Source organism: Coenobita brevimanus, chromosome 57 (assembly GCF_032717465.1).
Source record: "Coenobita brevimanus isolate Jiangsu-jjx chromosome 57, ASM3271746v2, whole genome shotgun sequence".
Lineage (NCBI taxonomy): Eukaryota > Metazoa > Arthropoda > Malacostraca > Decapoda > Coenobitidae > Coenobita > Coenobita brevimanus.
Window position 1 is genome coordinate 32,817,925 of NC_137010.1, and position 16,251 is coordinate 32,834,175.

The following is a 16,251-nucleotide window of genomic DNA, read 5'->3' on the forward strand; positions in this document are numbered from 1 at the left end:
AGGACTAAGAAGCTTGAAAATCAAGTGGCTTGGTCTTTACCATAGGCCTACGGTGTGTGTAGTGTTGTATTGCAAAGGTGGCCCATTTTCTGAGGCATGGCATCCACAGATGTGAGGCACATCAGTAGCAGAAGGCTGCAAAAACTATAGCACTCCTCCATTCACCAGGGGATATACAGTGCCCTTGCACAGTGAACGAGTTTATGGGCGGCAAACGAGCTCGTTCACTGTGAATTCATTCACTGTAAACAACATATTTTATGGGAAAAATAGCATATGGATGGCACCACTCCCTGAAAATCCACTTCCTGAGCCAGAGAGATATACTTAAGGACACATTTCAAACACATACAGTACAGATATATAAAGTATAAAACACATGATTATTTACCTTAAATTGAGCAGGTGTCAGTCCTGATTGGCTTGAATACAGGTGGTTCCGAGGCAGGGAGACACACTTAGGGTGTCCCTGCCACATCATCTTCCATTCTTTCGTTCCTTTCACCAGTCCTGCCCTCATCACTTGACTGAACCACTTCCCCACGTATCTCTGCCTCATTCGCCTCTCCCATAGAACCCTCAAAGTCCAAAGATGACACCACTGACATCACATCATCACCGTCTTCCCCAGGAAGTGTAGCAGACGATGTAGAGGCAACTGGCTCCTGTTGTTCTTGAGTTCAGTAGTAGCGTGTGATGAGTGTTTTCTTCTGTTGACTTCCATATTGTGCCCTTCAGTGTAATAATGAAAAGTGGTTCTACTCCACTGAGCACTTCCTGTGTCCAAAGGTAGCTGGTTTCATTTGTCTTGATCTCATCTCTCAGAACATCCACAGCCTCTAGAATTTTACTGATCTTCGTCATAGGCAAATCTTCATCCGCCATTGTATTCTGCTCATCAGGTTGCTCAGATCTGGCCTCACGTGCAGCATCTACTAGGGTGGGTGGGTCATTCAATATGGGAGATGGCAATTATGGCCAACTCTTTCCCCCAATTTCGTTCACTCAGGGTTCGACTCGTTCATTATGGTTTTGTGGACCTGATTATCCCCTGCACATTCACTAGGTGAATCGTTTACTCTGAATTCGTTCACTGTGCGAGGGCACTGTAGTTAGAAAGGCAGTGCAGTACCAGCTGTCTGATTAGTGATTAGTATTCATGAATATTATCTTAACCCAGCTTAACAACAAAAGACATTTTTGTCTACTCACCAACATGATATTATCTATACTATAGTTTATTATAGTTTGGAATATAATTTATAGTTGAGTTTGATAGGTTAGCTTTTGCATTTATGGAGTAGATACTGTAAAGTAAGCTGTGTTATACCGGTATATAGAGTATATACAGTACGTTATATGCTATATTTTTTAATGTCTATTTTGTTGTTTTTCTTCTGTAGGAAAAATCTGCTCAGCTCCTGTGCTAATAACAAAAAGTGAAACTGAAGAGAAAAACGAAGAAAGTGAACCAAGCAAAAGCAGAGTTGAGGAACCAAGCAGGAATCAACTGAAGGAATCCGACAAACCACAGTTCACAGAGTCAGAATGTGATCCTTTAATTTCTTGTTCTGCAGCTTCCCCAGCTAGCACATCTTCAGTCCATTCCTCCACCTTTTCTACCAGTTCTTCAACCTCTGTAACCTCTAAGCCCACTCAGGCATCAACCCCTCAACCCATAACAGAGTTCCTGAGTAACAGTCCTAAGCCTAGTGTCAGTACAGAATCACCCGACACCATACTGGCTTCAAAAAATCCTAAGAAATATCCCAAGATCCCTGAGATGGTACAACAGCCAGGCACGGAAGTCAGGTTTACAAAATTTCCTGCAAGACCGTATCGTGATGGCGCCACACCCAGTGAAGTGACACAGAATTGCCTTGATTCAACGTATAGTATGCGGCGTATGATTGAGGGTTTAGACAGGTATATTTTGTGTGTGTGTGTGTGTGTGTATATATATATATATATATATATATATATATATATATATATATATATATATACAGTAATCACTATAATATCCGGATGCCCAATATCCGGACTACTCCAATATCCAGACATTATGATTCTGACCTTTTTTATCCCAAATTGCCCAAAAGACGCAAAAAATCCGAAAAAAATCCGAAAAAAATCGGATTTTGTTTCCGCACCTTATTGGTGTGAATAGGGTCTTAAACAGGTGCTATGCATGTCCAGTTGAGAGTTCTGTACAGTTGGTAAATCATGTCCAGTTGGAGTCCATAAGTACAAGTCCATAAGGCTTGTGCCCATTATACAGACATCATCTCTGAAACCTCATGTCAGGTTAGAGTCCATAAGCACAAGTCCATAAGGCTGGTGGCCACTATACAGACCTCATCTCTGAAACCTCATTTTGTGTTTCCTTTGCATTGTATTTCACTCTTTTATGTCCCTTATTGGTGTGAATATGGTCTTAAACAGGTGCTATGCATGTGCGGTGGAGAGTTATGTACAGTAAGTCATGTCCGGTTGGAGTCCATAAGTACTAGTCCATAAGGCTGGTTCCCACTATAAAGACCTCATCTCTGAAACCTAATTTTGTGTTTCCTTTGCATTTATTTCACTCTTTTATGTCCCTTATTGGTGTGAATAGGGTCTTAAATAGGTGCTATGCATGTCCGGTAGGGAGGTATGTAGGTGTTTTTCTGATTCAGGGTAGGTCAGGGTCCATAAGTATAAGTCCATAGGCTGGGGACCAATATCCGGACAAAACCACTATCCAGACATGCCTTTGGCCCTATTACAACAGATATTGGAGGGATTACTGTATATATATATATATATATATATATACAGTCAATCCTTGTAATTCGCGTGTTCATAAATCACGGATTCATAAATCATGGCTAAGTGGCTGTCAGACTGCCGGCACCCTTAAATCAGTTAAGTCACAAAAATCGCGGACCTAGGCACCCAAGTGGGCCTTTTCTGAGGAGAATCTTAAACTGCGGCATTCAAATTGAAAATTGTGACCCAACAACCAATCACCATGCATCCCTGGTGGCAAGTGTGCATACTAATGCTGCCAAGTTGTTGTTGTTCTTCCTGCCAGTCCGCACACTACAGACCATCGCCGTGGAGTACGAGAGCTACCTGCCTTTTTTTGTGCACCTTCCCCCCCGCCTCCTACCTTCCATGGCCCCGCCCGAACCCCCGATGAAGTGCTCTAAGCAACATGGTGTAAAGAAGCTGCCGTCCACTGAGGACGTGGATGACGTAGCATCTGTCATCTCTGAGGCAGACTTTGAGGGCTGCCTGAGGGAGGCAGAGGAGCTAGAGAAGGGAGAACAGCATGAGGGAGCATCCCCACATGCTGAGAGGTTCTGAGTTCTTCCCAGCACTACCCCACTCCATTCACTTAAGCAATATTGTCATAGGATTAAGGTGAGATCCCTTAACATGGCTTATTTCTATTAAATACATGCACTGAATATTCCTAAGTTTGTATGTTTGTGTTTGATGGTGCCTAGATAGGTGTAGGTAGAGTGCTGTGGGGGGTGGTTGGCCAAAGTCCAGACCCAAATTAATTTTTCACATAAGAGTTATTATTTATAAACCACGGAATTTGTAATTCACGGCAGTGGTCCAGACCCAAATTGCCGCGATTTACAAGGATTGAGTGTATTTCTCCTTTCTCTGAAATCTCCATTCTTGGAGATTTCAATGTTCACCACCACCTTTGGCTCTCCTCTCCTTTCACTGATCCACCTGGTGAACAAGCCTACATCTTTTCTATCCTTAATGACCTAGAGCAGCTTGTACAGCACCCTACCCGTATCCCTGACCGCCTTGGAGAGAGCTCCAACATACTTGACCTCTTCCTCACAACTAATCCTTCTGCTTACTCTGTTAATCTTTTCTCTCCGTTGGGCTCCTCTGATCACAACCTTATTACCTTAACCTGTTCTATCACTCCGGTACGGCCTGTGGACCCTCCAGGGAAACGTCGTCTGTGGCATTTTGGAGCTGCGGACTGGGAGGCCCTCAGGCAGTACTTCTTTGATTTTCCCTGGAATGATTATTGCTTCCATGGCCGTGAGCCATCTGAGTGTGCCTTGCGCATTATGGAGGTTATTCTCTCGGGCATGGAAGCATACATTTCTTTCTCATATCCTTTGACTAACGCAAGAAAGCCTTGGTTTAATCATGCTTGTTCTAATGCTGTCCGCAACAAGGAGAAGGCCTTCAAAAGGTACCGGAGCCAACCCACCCCTGAATCACATAATCTTTATGTTTCTGCCCGGAATCGTGCTAAGTCTGTTCTTCGCTCTACTAAAAATAATTTCATCCATACTAAATGCTCTCAACTCTCCAACTCGAATTCTTCCCGCTCCTTCTGGCACCTTGCCAAAAATCTTTCTAACAACTTTACCTCATCATCCTTCCCTCCTCTTTTCTACTCTGATGGTTCTGTAGCTATTTCTTCTACTGATAAAGCAGATCTCTTCGCACAGACTTTCTCCTCCAATTCCACCTTAGACGATTCTGGTGCTGTTCCTCCATCACTTCTCCCCTCTGACTTCCTCATGGCTGACATTAAAATTTCTGCAGTTGATGTATTTTCTGCCATCACTGGCCTCAGTACTAACAAGGCATATGGGCCTGATGGGGTCCCTCCTGTTGTTCTCAAGAACTGTGCTTCTGTGCTTACACCCTGCCTAGGCAAACTATTTCGCCTTTGTCTGTCAACTTGTACCTTTCCTTCTTGCTGGAAGTTTGCTCTCATTCAGCCAGTCCCAAAGAAGGGTGACCACTCCCAACCCTCCAACTATCGTCCAATTGCTTTAACGTCCTGTATTTCAAAAGTTTTCGAGTCAATTCTTAATAGAAAAATTTTAAGGCATCTTTCCTATCACAACCTTCTTTCTTATCGTCAGTACGGGTTCCGTCAGGGACGCTCCACTGGCGATCTTCTCACCTACCTTTCAGACTCCTGGTCATCCTCCTTTCGGGACTTTGGCGAAAGCTTTGCCATTGCACTTGACATCTCAAAGGCTTTCGATCGAGTCTGGCATAAATCTTTAATTTCCAAACTGCCCTCCTACGGTTTCTATCCTTCTATCTGTGCCTTCATCGCTAGCTTCCTTTCTGGTCGTTCTATAGCCGCTGTTGTAGACGGCCATCGTTCTTCTCCTAGATCTATCAACTGTGGTGTTCCTCAGGGCTCTGTCCTATCACCAACTCTCTTTCTTTTATTCATCAATGATCTTCTAAGCTGTACATCTAACCCTATCCACTCATACGCTGATGACTCCACCCTTCACCTTTCCATTCGGTTCCCGCAACGCCCATCTCAACAGTTACTTCAAGAAACAAGGGATGAGGCTATGGCACACCTAATGTCTGACTTGGCTCATATCTCTGACTGGGGTAAAAATAATATGGTTGTCTTTAATGCATCTAAGACTCAGTTCTTACACCTATCAACCCGACAAAATCTTCCACAGGTATACCCACTAATGTTTAATAATATTCAGCTTAATCCTGCATCATCCTTGAACATGCTTGGGGTTTCATTTACTCGGGACTTATCTTGGAAAGATCATATTACATCTCTTGTAAAATCTGCTTCCAAGAGATTGGGTGTGCTAAGCCGACTCCGCTCTTTCTTTACCCCTGCACAATTGTTGACTCTATACAGGGGTTTTATCCGCCCCTGTGTGGAGTACAACTCTCATGTGTGGGGAGGCTCCCCACATACAGCTCTTCTCAATAGGGTGGAGGCAAAGGCTTTTCGTCTCATTAACTCTCCTCCTCTTACTGACTCCCTTCAACCTCTGTCTCTTCGCCGCACTGTTGCATCTTTATCTCTTTTCTATCGCTTATTTTAATGGTCACTGCTCCTCTGAACTGTCTGCTTGCATTCCTCCACCTCTACGACGGGCGCGTAGCACCCGTCTGGCAGCAAACTCTCATCCCTTTTCTGTCCAACTCTCTAATGCAAGAGTTAACCGTTACTCCCAGTCTTTCATTTATGCAACAGGTCAGCTCTGGAACTGTCTCCCTCTGTCTGTATTTCCTGCTGCCTATGATCTCCAGTCTTTCAAACATAGTGTGTCCAGGCATCTCAAAATGATCGGATCTTGAATTTGGCTCTCTATTGTATTTTGTTTTTCTCTTGGAGGGAACTGTTACTGCGGGCTCATGGCCTTTGGTTCCTTCTTCCTCGCATAAAAATATATATATATATATATACAGTAGAACCCCGGAATTTGTACATAATTCGTTCCTGGAGGCTGTACAAGTTGCGAATTGTTCGAAAACCGAATAAATTTTTTCCATAGGAAACAATGTAATTTGCATTAATCCGTTCTTTAGCATGGATGAAACGGTAGATTTCACCATACTATAATGAATGGGAAGATCGGAGACACTGGTTCCACTTTCAAACTTTGCAATGAGTTCTTTTTTCACCTCAATTGTTGTTCTCACTGCATTACTTTTAGCTCCAGCTGACTTACTAATCTTCTTGGTGCCCATGATTATGTACAATTTCCTAACGAAAATACATAATTCATCACAAAGTTTAATTGAGCCTGTATGACTGATACATAGCTGGCGGAAGACAAAGCCAGGCTGGCGACCATATGACACCTATGACGCCGCATCTGTTAGTGTGAATAACGGGTCACCGTACGAAAACTGGAGCAATTTTTTGGCGAAAAAGCTGTACGAAAACCGAGTTGTACGAGTAGAGATGCGTATGAATTCCGGGGTTCCACTGTATATATATATACTGTAGATGGGAGACGTGGAAGGTGTGTGTAAGATATTTACAGAAGAAATATGTGCAGCATGTGATGTGGTGTGTGGCAGGAAGAGAAGATGGAGGGGGGTGCAAGGAACAGCGTGGTGGACTGAAGAGGTGAAACAGGCTGTGGCACAAAAGAAGAAAGCATACAATGAATGGATGAGAAATAGGGGCGTGGAAGAAGTTGAGAGGCGGAAGAGAGAGTTATATGTGGAAAGAAAGAGAGAGGTGAAAAGATTAGTAAGAGAGAGTAAGAAGAGAGTGGATGAGGAATTTGGAAGGAATTTGAGTGTAAAGTGGAGGGACTGTAAGAAAATGTTCTGGAGAGAGGTGAAAAGAGTAAGACAGGGTGGAAGTGAAGTTAGCAGGGGAGTGAAAGATAAAAATGGTAGATTACTAGTGGCGAAGGGAGAAAAAGTGAGCAGATGGAGAGAACACTAAGGAATTGTTGAACGTAGAGGATGGAAGTAATGCGAGTATAAGTGGCTGGGGAATGGCTGGGAGAAGGAGGGAGGTGAGAAGACAGGAAGAAATCAGTAGGATAGAAGTTGTGGAAGCAATGAAGAAAGTTAAATCGGGGAAAGCCCCACGAATTGATGGAGTGTGTGGTGAAATGCTGAAGCATGGGGGAGAGATAGTAGTAGAATGGATGTGGAAGATGTGCAGATTGGCCTGGGAGGAAGGTAGAGTCCCGGAGGATTGGAAGTCAGGTATAATTATTCTCTTGTACGAAGGAAAAAGGGAAAAAGAAGTGTGTGGTAATCATAGGGGCATTTGTCTTTCTAGTATAATAGGAAAAGTGTATGGTAGGATACTTATAGACAGAGTTAGAGAAAGAACAGAGAAATTAGTTGGAGAAGAACAGGGAGGCTTTAGGAAGGGAAGAGGTTTTGTAGATCAGATATTCATTCTTAGATCTTTAGTGGAGAAGTTTCTAGAGAAGGGAAAGAAGTTGTATGCGGCTTTCATGGATTTGGAGAAAGCATATGACAGGGTGGATAGACAAGGATTGTGGAAAGTGTTAAGAATATATGGAGTAGATGGGAAGTTGTTGAATGCTGTGAAGAATATGTACGATGGTGCGAAGGCTGCAGTGCGTGTGGATGGTGAACTAAGTGAATTTCTCTCTTTGAAAGTTGGTTTGAAACAGGGATGTGTCATGTCTCCATGGTTGTTCAATCTGTACATGGATGGGGTAATAAAAGAGGTACAAGGTAGGGCAGTGGATGTTGGAGTGGCCCTGGTGAGAGAGGATAGTGTTTGGAAACTCCCTGTACTGTTGTTTGCAGATGATACTGTGCTGTTGAGTGAAGACAAAGGGGAGCTGCAAGGCTTGGTGGATGAGTTTGAGAGAGTGTGTAAGAAACGGAATCTAAAGGTGAATGTAGGGAAAAGTAAAGTGATGGTCTTTGAGAGAGGTGAAGTTAGTGAATGTACAGCGAGGTTGGATGGTGAGGAATTGGAAAATGTGAGTACGTTTAAGTACTTGGGTAGTGTGATGAGTAAGGATGGAAGTTTGGAGGGTGAAGTGCTTGAAAGGGTACAGCAGGGAAGAAAGGTTGCTGGTTCTTTGAAAGCAGTGATAAGAAACAGGGAAGTGAGCATGGAAGTGAAAAAGTTACTACATGACAGTATTGTGATACCAACTCTAACGTACGGAAGTGAAGCTTGGACATTGTTGGAAGGACACAAGTCAAGAGTGAGAGCAGTGGAAATGAGTTATTTAAGAGGAGCCTGTGGAGTCACGTGGAGAGACAGGCTGACGAATGAGGATATAAAGGAGCGTTGTGGTGTTGATGTGGATGTGATAGGAAGCGTTATGAGGAACACTCTGAGGTGGTTTGGCCATGTGGAGAGGATGGAGGGTGAAAGACTGACGAAGAGAGTGTATGTGAGTGAGGTGGAGGGGGGAAGAGGGAGGGGGAGGCTGAGGATGAGATGGAGGGATGGGGTAGAGAGGTATATGAGAGAGGGGGGTGTGAGTTGGGAGCAGGGCAGTGAAATGGCCGGGGACAGGGCGACTTGGAGGCGATTTGTTTGTGGCCACCGCAAACGGGATTAAGGCGTCTGGCAATAGATATGTCTATCTATCTATCTATCTATCTATCTATATATATATATATATATATTGGATGATGGATGTTTTATATATATATATATATATATATATATATTTATACTGTATATACAGTATATATATATATATTGGATGATGGATGTTTTATATATATATATATATATATATATATATATATATATATATATATATATATATATATATAGATATATATATAGATATAGATATATATATATACAGGTATACCCCGGTTTAACGATGCAGTTGGTTAAGTAAAAACGCATCACTAGGCGAGGTATCATATATCGGGGTAAATTTAACATGTATAGGGTTGCGTTTTTGAGCCTTGGACTCCCACCTAACCAAGTCCTAAACCCACCCAAATGAGTCCAAAAACAAGTTTCTGGCTGACCTCCAATTAGCTTTAAAACAAGCCAAACTAAGCCCAAAAGGAGTTTATAACCCCACCTAAACCCGAAAATAAAATATGAAAATTGTCAAATATGTCTGGAAAAAATCAAACTTAGTAAACTGTACCCCAGAATGACAATGTTCACCCCACCTATGACTAAAACACATTAATATAAGTCTAAACACAGTTCATAAATCAATCTAAACAGAAAATTTAAATCTAATATCACAATCGTTAAAAAAAAATCTAAACCCATCGTTAAACCGGCGTTTGGCCATCGTGAGGCGGGATATCGCATCTAGAGGTATCGTATCTCGGGGTATGCCTGTGTGTGTGTGTATGTATATATATATATATATATATATATATATATATATATATACAGTAAAAGTCCCATTATTCGGCATGTATGGGACCGGGGTGATGCCGAGAAATTAGATTTGCCGAATAATAAAAAAAATACCCACTCAGTACCTTAAATATATTGGTGATCACTGTCATCACCACTTATGGTATTATAATTGTGTGTGGAGAGAGTACTGTACTGTATACTGTACAATACTGGAATCAATACAGTACCATACCTGAATCTGAAATATATATATAAATTAGTGAACATATACAAGTGTAATGACACAGTAGGCCTACAAGTCAGATAACACTTCCTGGATGGCCAAAATGATACGGAATATTACCTACCAGCTCAGTACATCACTTGTATTGGTGAACTCATCACTACTGTACTTATATTATTACAAATATGTTTGGAGTGAAACACACATAATAGCACTTGATATATCAAAAGCATTTGACAGAGTATGGCACCGGGCCTTATTGTCTAAGATGTCACAATATGGCCTTGCATCACTGGTTCCTCTAATTTCTTCTTACCGTCATAATAGAAAAATCCGGGTCGTGGTAGATGGAATTTATTCTCAGTATCATTCCATAATTGCTGGCATGGCTCAGGGATCAGTTTTGGTGCCAACCCTCTTTCTTATTCTTATAAATGACCTCCTATCTGTCATTCACAACCCAATACACTCTTATGCTGATGACTCGACCCTTCATAGTTCTTTCACATTTAGTACCTCCTTTACACAATTTGATATTATAAATTCCCATATAAACACAGCAATTTCTCTGAACCAGGACCTTTCTAAAATTAATCAATGGGGACAAACAAATCTGGTCTCATTTAATGCTCAGGAAACTAAATACATTTTTTCCAACAGAAAGAAACCCTCAGACTCTCACATAATTTTAAATGATGTCAGTACAGTATTCCCATATCCACTACAATTGATATCCTAGGTGTTACTCTAAACTCCAGCCTAAGCTGGACAGCTTATGTTAAATCCGTTTCTAAAAATGCTTCCAAAAAATTGGGACTTATGTACAGAGTTCGTGTTATTCACTGACAAGCTGATGGCCATAATATACAAAAGTCATGTGCGTTCTCAGATCGAATATTGATCACCAATGTGGAGCGGTTGCATTGAGGCAGTTGGACAAAATTCAAAATAAAACCATTAGATTAATCAATAATCCTGCCATTACGCAGGACCTCCCTCCATTATCAGTTCGTAGAGATGTTGCTTCTTTGGCATTATTTTATCAATATTTTTACCATAAGTGCTCTGACAAACTGGCTTCAATTGTGCCTCCCCTTCACATTTTCTCCCGAAATATTCAGGCAGCTGAGAGCGCCCATGAACTCACACTCTCTCCCCTGCATTGAAGAACCTCTGCTTATCAAAATTCATTTATCCACAGAACTACTACTCTCTGGAATTTGCTTCCTGGGAGTTGTTTCCCACAAACATTTAATCCATTTCAGTTTAAATCCAGTTGTTATAAATATTTTATGAATGGAGGATGCCTTTAGGCACATGGACTTTTTTTTTTTCCTTTGTTTTTCCTTCCTCCATTCATTATCTTAAAAAAAAAAAAAAAAATACACTGTAATGCACATTTGTTCAGTAGTGCTGCCTTAATATTTTCTCTCTTAGTTTCAGACAGTATAGTATATAACCAACATATTTGATGCCTGGAGGTCTTGTAGTTTAGGGCACTCTGGCTGAATGTGGCCTGTAAGGGATTTAAATCCAAGGAAAGTTTATTGCTCACATAGTGTCACTCGGGAAAGTGACTGCTGATTCTTTCCTTAAAATCCACTCACTTGATGTAGTGCTGCTCTCTGATGTCTGCCCTTTCCTCTCTTCCTTACTTCTTTCTTTCCTTCCTTTTCTGTCTTTATTTCCCTCATTCTTTCCTCTTCCTTCTACCTAGGGGTGACTATACACTCCCTCTTCTGCCTTTCTTTCCTTCATTCTTTCCCCTTCCTTCTGCCTATGGGTGACTCTACATTGTCTGACAAGCCAAATGGTTTCCTGTACACCAGGAAACCATTTACTGTGCTGGGTGGTAACCATATAACAAAATTATGGCACCTGGTGGTTTAGAGGATCATTAAGGTGCTCCAATTGGATTGAGCCTGTGCAGGTTTATATCCAAGGGATGGTTGGGGTTTATTGCTTATGTAATGCCATTCAGGGATGAGTGAGGCTGGTCACTCATCTTAAATGTCAGGACCAACTTGCCTAGCCTTGGGCTTCTACACCCCTCATAGGGCAATGTAGGATTGGATGATGAATGAAAAATATTAACTGAGTATCTTCGCCCTGAGCCCCTCTGTTTGTGATAGGGCAATGAAAATGTTATGCCAGTGAGGATGAAATGAGCATACGAGTATAATGGCCTAGCTTCTGATATCACTTCATCTGACATCTCTTCTGCCCCTTCACCAACACCATAATACCCTGTAGCACAAATTCCCAGTAGTACTGTACAGAGAGACAAGTGGTATCCACAAGAAAAGGAAAGCTAGACGGAAACCAGTTCATCCTCTTTGAACTAGCCATACCACTACTTCTGATGTGCTTATTCACTGTCACATTTGGAAGGAAAAACTTATCATCAACAGCAGCAGGATCCATGACTCCATTCCAATCCCAGGGTTGGGTGAGGTAGTGTCCATTTAAAATATAAGACCTACACACATTATTATTATTAAATGCACTTATAACCGGCAGTTATAAACAGCATTACAAAGAATAAAGCTGAACTTTGAAGTGATTTTTATATCCAAGCTAAGGTACTGTATTACTTGGCTATGATAATGGAGGAACAGATATTTTGGGTGTGATTTTAATGCTTTATTATTTCTTGTCCAGCCCAAATAGCTTACTCTCTGAGCTGCAACTGGCATTTGTAACCTTCCTGGTGGGTCAGGTGTGGGAAGGATGGGAGCAGTGGCGTGCCCTTGTCATGTCTCTCTGCCGTGCCCAGAAGCTTCTGGAAGAGGAGCCACAACTTTATGATCGACTGATGTCTGTACTACACTTCCAGATCAGTGAGGTAGGCATCACAGACATGGTAGTGAACAGGGATAACACAGCTTCTGTAACTGTGGTGCTTCTGTCAACCACAAATTAATGTGGTCATGATTGTAGCCATGACAGGTGTACACTCTTGTTTAAGTTATGACTGGATTACAGTACTTTAAGATGAATCATGCCTCATTTTCATGTCATCCATCATAATGGTGGGATTGTTTAAATCAGTTCATTCCAATGTGTAATTTTTTTGCTTTACCAGTCAGTTTTCAGTTTTAATAGTTTTTTTTTTAACCGAAATGACAAGATGGTTTGCAGCATTTTAATTTCCCATTACCATGATTTCCCTATACAGTATTATTGGTTATAAATGTATTTTAGGTTTATAATATTGCATTGTATTGTAACTGTGTTGTGCCTTATTTTGAATCGTATTGTTCAATTTACAAAGGCTTCAGCATGCTTGCATGTGTCGGCCATGGCCACCATGTCCCATGATCTCTGGCAGCCTCTCTATTTCAGTCCCTTATCCCTGAGGTCACACTCTATAACCTTGTCCCATCACAGGTGCCTGGGGATTTGTTTGTTGACATCGTGGAGAGTAATAACTTCCTGGCCTCTGCATTGGCAACTCTCTTTGCCAATATTACTGACTCCTGCACCCTCCTACCTCCAACTCTGCCACGCAAGGCTCAGCGGTTCCGGGCACATCTCTCAGCAAAATTTGACTGGAATTTGAATTTGGAAGACAATGAGGAGGATGCACCTGTGGTTGTTGAACTGTAATGAGGATAACATAACTGTCAAATTTTTTTATTATAAATGAGGCCTGTAACAAATGGGGCAAGACATGAAATCATGTCACTTTGTGGCAAGATCTGAATTAACCTAAGAGCTCCTAGTGTCAACACAGTCTGCTTCGATCAGTTTATGATTTGCATGATGGCATATTCAGTGTCAAAGGTGTATTTGTAGATGAAGAAGTGTATGTGTCACACATAAACACTCCATGTTGTGAAGAAAAAAGGGCTCATGTACACATGTGGCTGAAATTCCTTGAGCAAGGTGTTCCATGAAATCTATATCTGTCTATTGCCAGATGCCTAATCCTGTAAGGAGTGGCTACCATGTCACCCTGTCCCCTGCTCCCAGCTCACACCCCCCTCTCTCATATACCTCTCCACTCCATCCCTTCATCTCATCCTCGGCCTCCCCTTCCCCCCCTCCACCTCACTGACATGCACTCTCCTACTTAGTCTCTGGCTGTCAATCCTCTCCACATAGCCAAACCTCCTCAATGTATTTACTGTAATGCTTTGTTATCACATCCACATCCATACCGCAATGCTCCGTCACTTACTCATTTATCAGTTTGTCTATCGATGTACAGTACCTCCACATGTTCCTCTAAAATGACTCGTTTTCACTGCTGTTACTCTTAACTTGTGTCCTTTCAGCAAGGTCCAAGCTTCACGTCCATTCATTAGAGTTGGTATCGCAGTTCCGTCTTGCAGCGATTTTTTTACTTCCATGATCATTTCCTAGATATCATTTACCTCCTTCTTTTTCCTCTTCACTAGTCTTTTTGCATGCTTCTTGCTGTCAGTATATTCATTTTTTATTTCAGTTGAACCCTTGTCCTGTAACCACTCTAGCCACTTCCTCTTTTCCTCCACTGCTCTTTTAACCACTTCATCCCACCATGACATACCTTTCTTCTTTGTTGTTACTCTTGCCACACCACACACCACTTTAGCATTCCGAACTAAGCAGTCCCTATATGCATTCCACAGGCTGTCCAGTTTCATTTGATTCCAGTTCACAGATTCTAACTCCTCCCTTACTTTGGTCCTGTATACATCTGCCATTTCTTTGATCCTCAGCTTCTCGACTTTCAGTCTTTCTCCCTGACTGCTCCTTTCTCTCCTGGTCCACCTCACTCCTCTCACCTTGATCTTGCATACCACACTCATATGATCTGACAGACCTCCACATCGTCCTCTCACTGCCCCCATATCAGCAACCATTCCCAGCATCGAGCTCCCTGTGAGCATAATCAATCAGGCTCCTTTCAGCGATCCCCGTTCCCTCTATACCATGTATATTTATGTGCATCTTTGTGTTTGAAATACGAGTTACAAATGCACAATCTTCTTTCCTGACACATATCCTTCAGTTGCTTCCCTTTATCATTTTTTCCTGGCACTCCATTACAACCCATTATGTCATCCTCAGGACCAGTGCCTACTCTTCCATTCATATCACCCATTACGATCACTTTATAGCTCTTGGGCATTTCTCTCACTGCTTCATCCAGCTCATCCCAAAACCTGTCTTTCTCTCTTGCTCCTGTCCTCACATGGTGCATACACTACAATCACAGCCACTTTCACCTTCTCAAACTTGAACTTGACATACATACATCTCGAGCTGGCACATTTGTAATCCCTCGTTCCACTCTGCCACACTTCATTTATCAGCAAAGCAACTCCTTCCTTGCATCTTCTTTGCCCATTCATGCCCTACCTCACACACTTTACACCCTCTCACTCCTCCATTTCACACCCTCCCACTCCTCCACATCACTCCCTTTCATCTTTGTTTCAGACAATGCCATCGCGGCATATCTCACACTTTTGAACACATTCACCACTTCCACTCTGAAAATAGGAAGTTATTCTGGAAAGAGATGCAGAAATGTAGAAGTGGCAGCGGAAAGAAATGTGAAAGTGTGAAGGATGTAAGTGGTAGATAATTAAATGAGGATGAAGTAAGGACCAGATGGAAAGAGTATTTTGAAAGCCTGATGAATGGGAATACGGAGAGCAGAGCCGCTGTAAACATGATTGGTTTTGGAGGTGTGCAGAGGAATGCAGTGATAGGAAACATGACACTCGCACAGGTGAAGAACGCTGTGAAACTGCTGAAAAATGGGAAAGCAGCTGGGGTTGATGAGGTGTATGCAGAGATGATTACGTGTAGTGGAGAGAGTGGAATGAAGTGCTTGTTAGAGACATGTAAGAAGGCATGGATAAGTGAAACTGTGCCAGCAGAGTGGAAAAAGGCTGTGATTGTACCTCTGTACAAAAATAAAGGTGAACGAAGTGAGTGCAAGAATTATCTTGGCACAAGTTTATTCAGTGTTGTACAGAAGGTATATGGAAGAATCATTATAGGTAAAGTAAGAGAGATATCAGAGGTCCTAGTGAAAGATGAACAGGGTGGGTTTAGGAGTGGCAGAGGATGTGTGAATCAAATATCTGCAGTGAGACATAGAGGAGAAGGCTTTTGAGAAGGACCATAAGGTGTTTATGGTATTCATGGATCTGGAAAAAGCATACGACAATGTAGACAGAAGGATTGTGGAAGGTTTTGTGCATGTACAGTGTAGATGGGAAGCTGCTAGGTGCCGTCAAGAGTTTTCATGATGGTAGTGAAGCATGTGTAAGGGAAAATGGGCATCTAAGTGAATGGTTCATGATCGGCGTGGGTGTGCGACGAGGTTGTGTGATGTCCCCATGGCTGTTCAATTTATATATGGATGGGGTGATGAGGGAAGTAAAAACACAAGTAATGGAGAGGGGGATGG

The 16,251-nt window shown here is 42.1% G+C and overlaps 1 protein-coding gene across 1 annotated transcript in view; it reads left to right on the forward strand.

Annotated features, from left to right (window-relative positions):
• Positions 1-13,469, forward strand: part of LOC145401955 (protein AAR2 homolog) — a 56,080-nt gene extending 42,611 nt beyond the window's left edge. The window contains exons 6-8 of the mRNA XM_080274061.1: positions 1,404-1,926; positions 12,501-12,684; positions 13,230-13,469. Of these exons, the coding sequence (XP_080130187.1) occupies positions 1,404-1,926; positions 12,501-12,684; positions 13,230-13,448 (926 nt within the window). The 3' untranslated portion in view covers positions 13,449-13,469. The remainder of the gene's footprint in view (positions 1-1,403; positions 1,927-12,500; positions 12,685-13,229) is intronic.
• Positions 13,470-16,251: the final 2,782 nt, after the last annotated feature.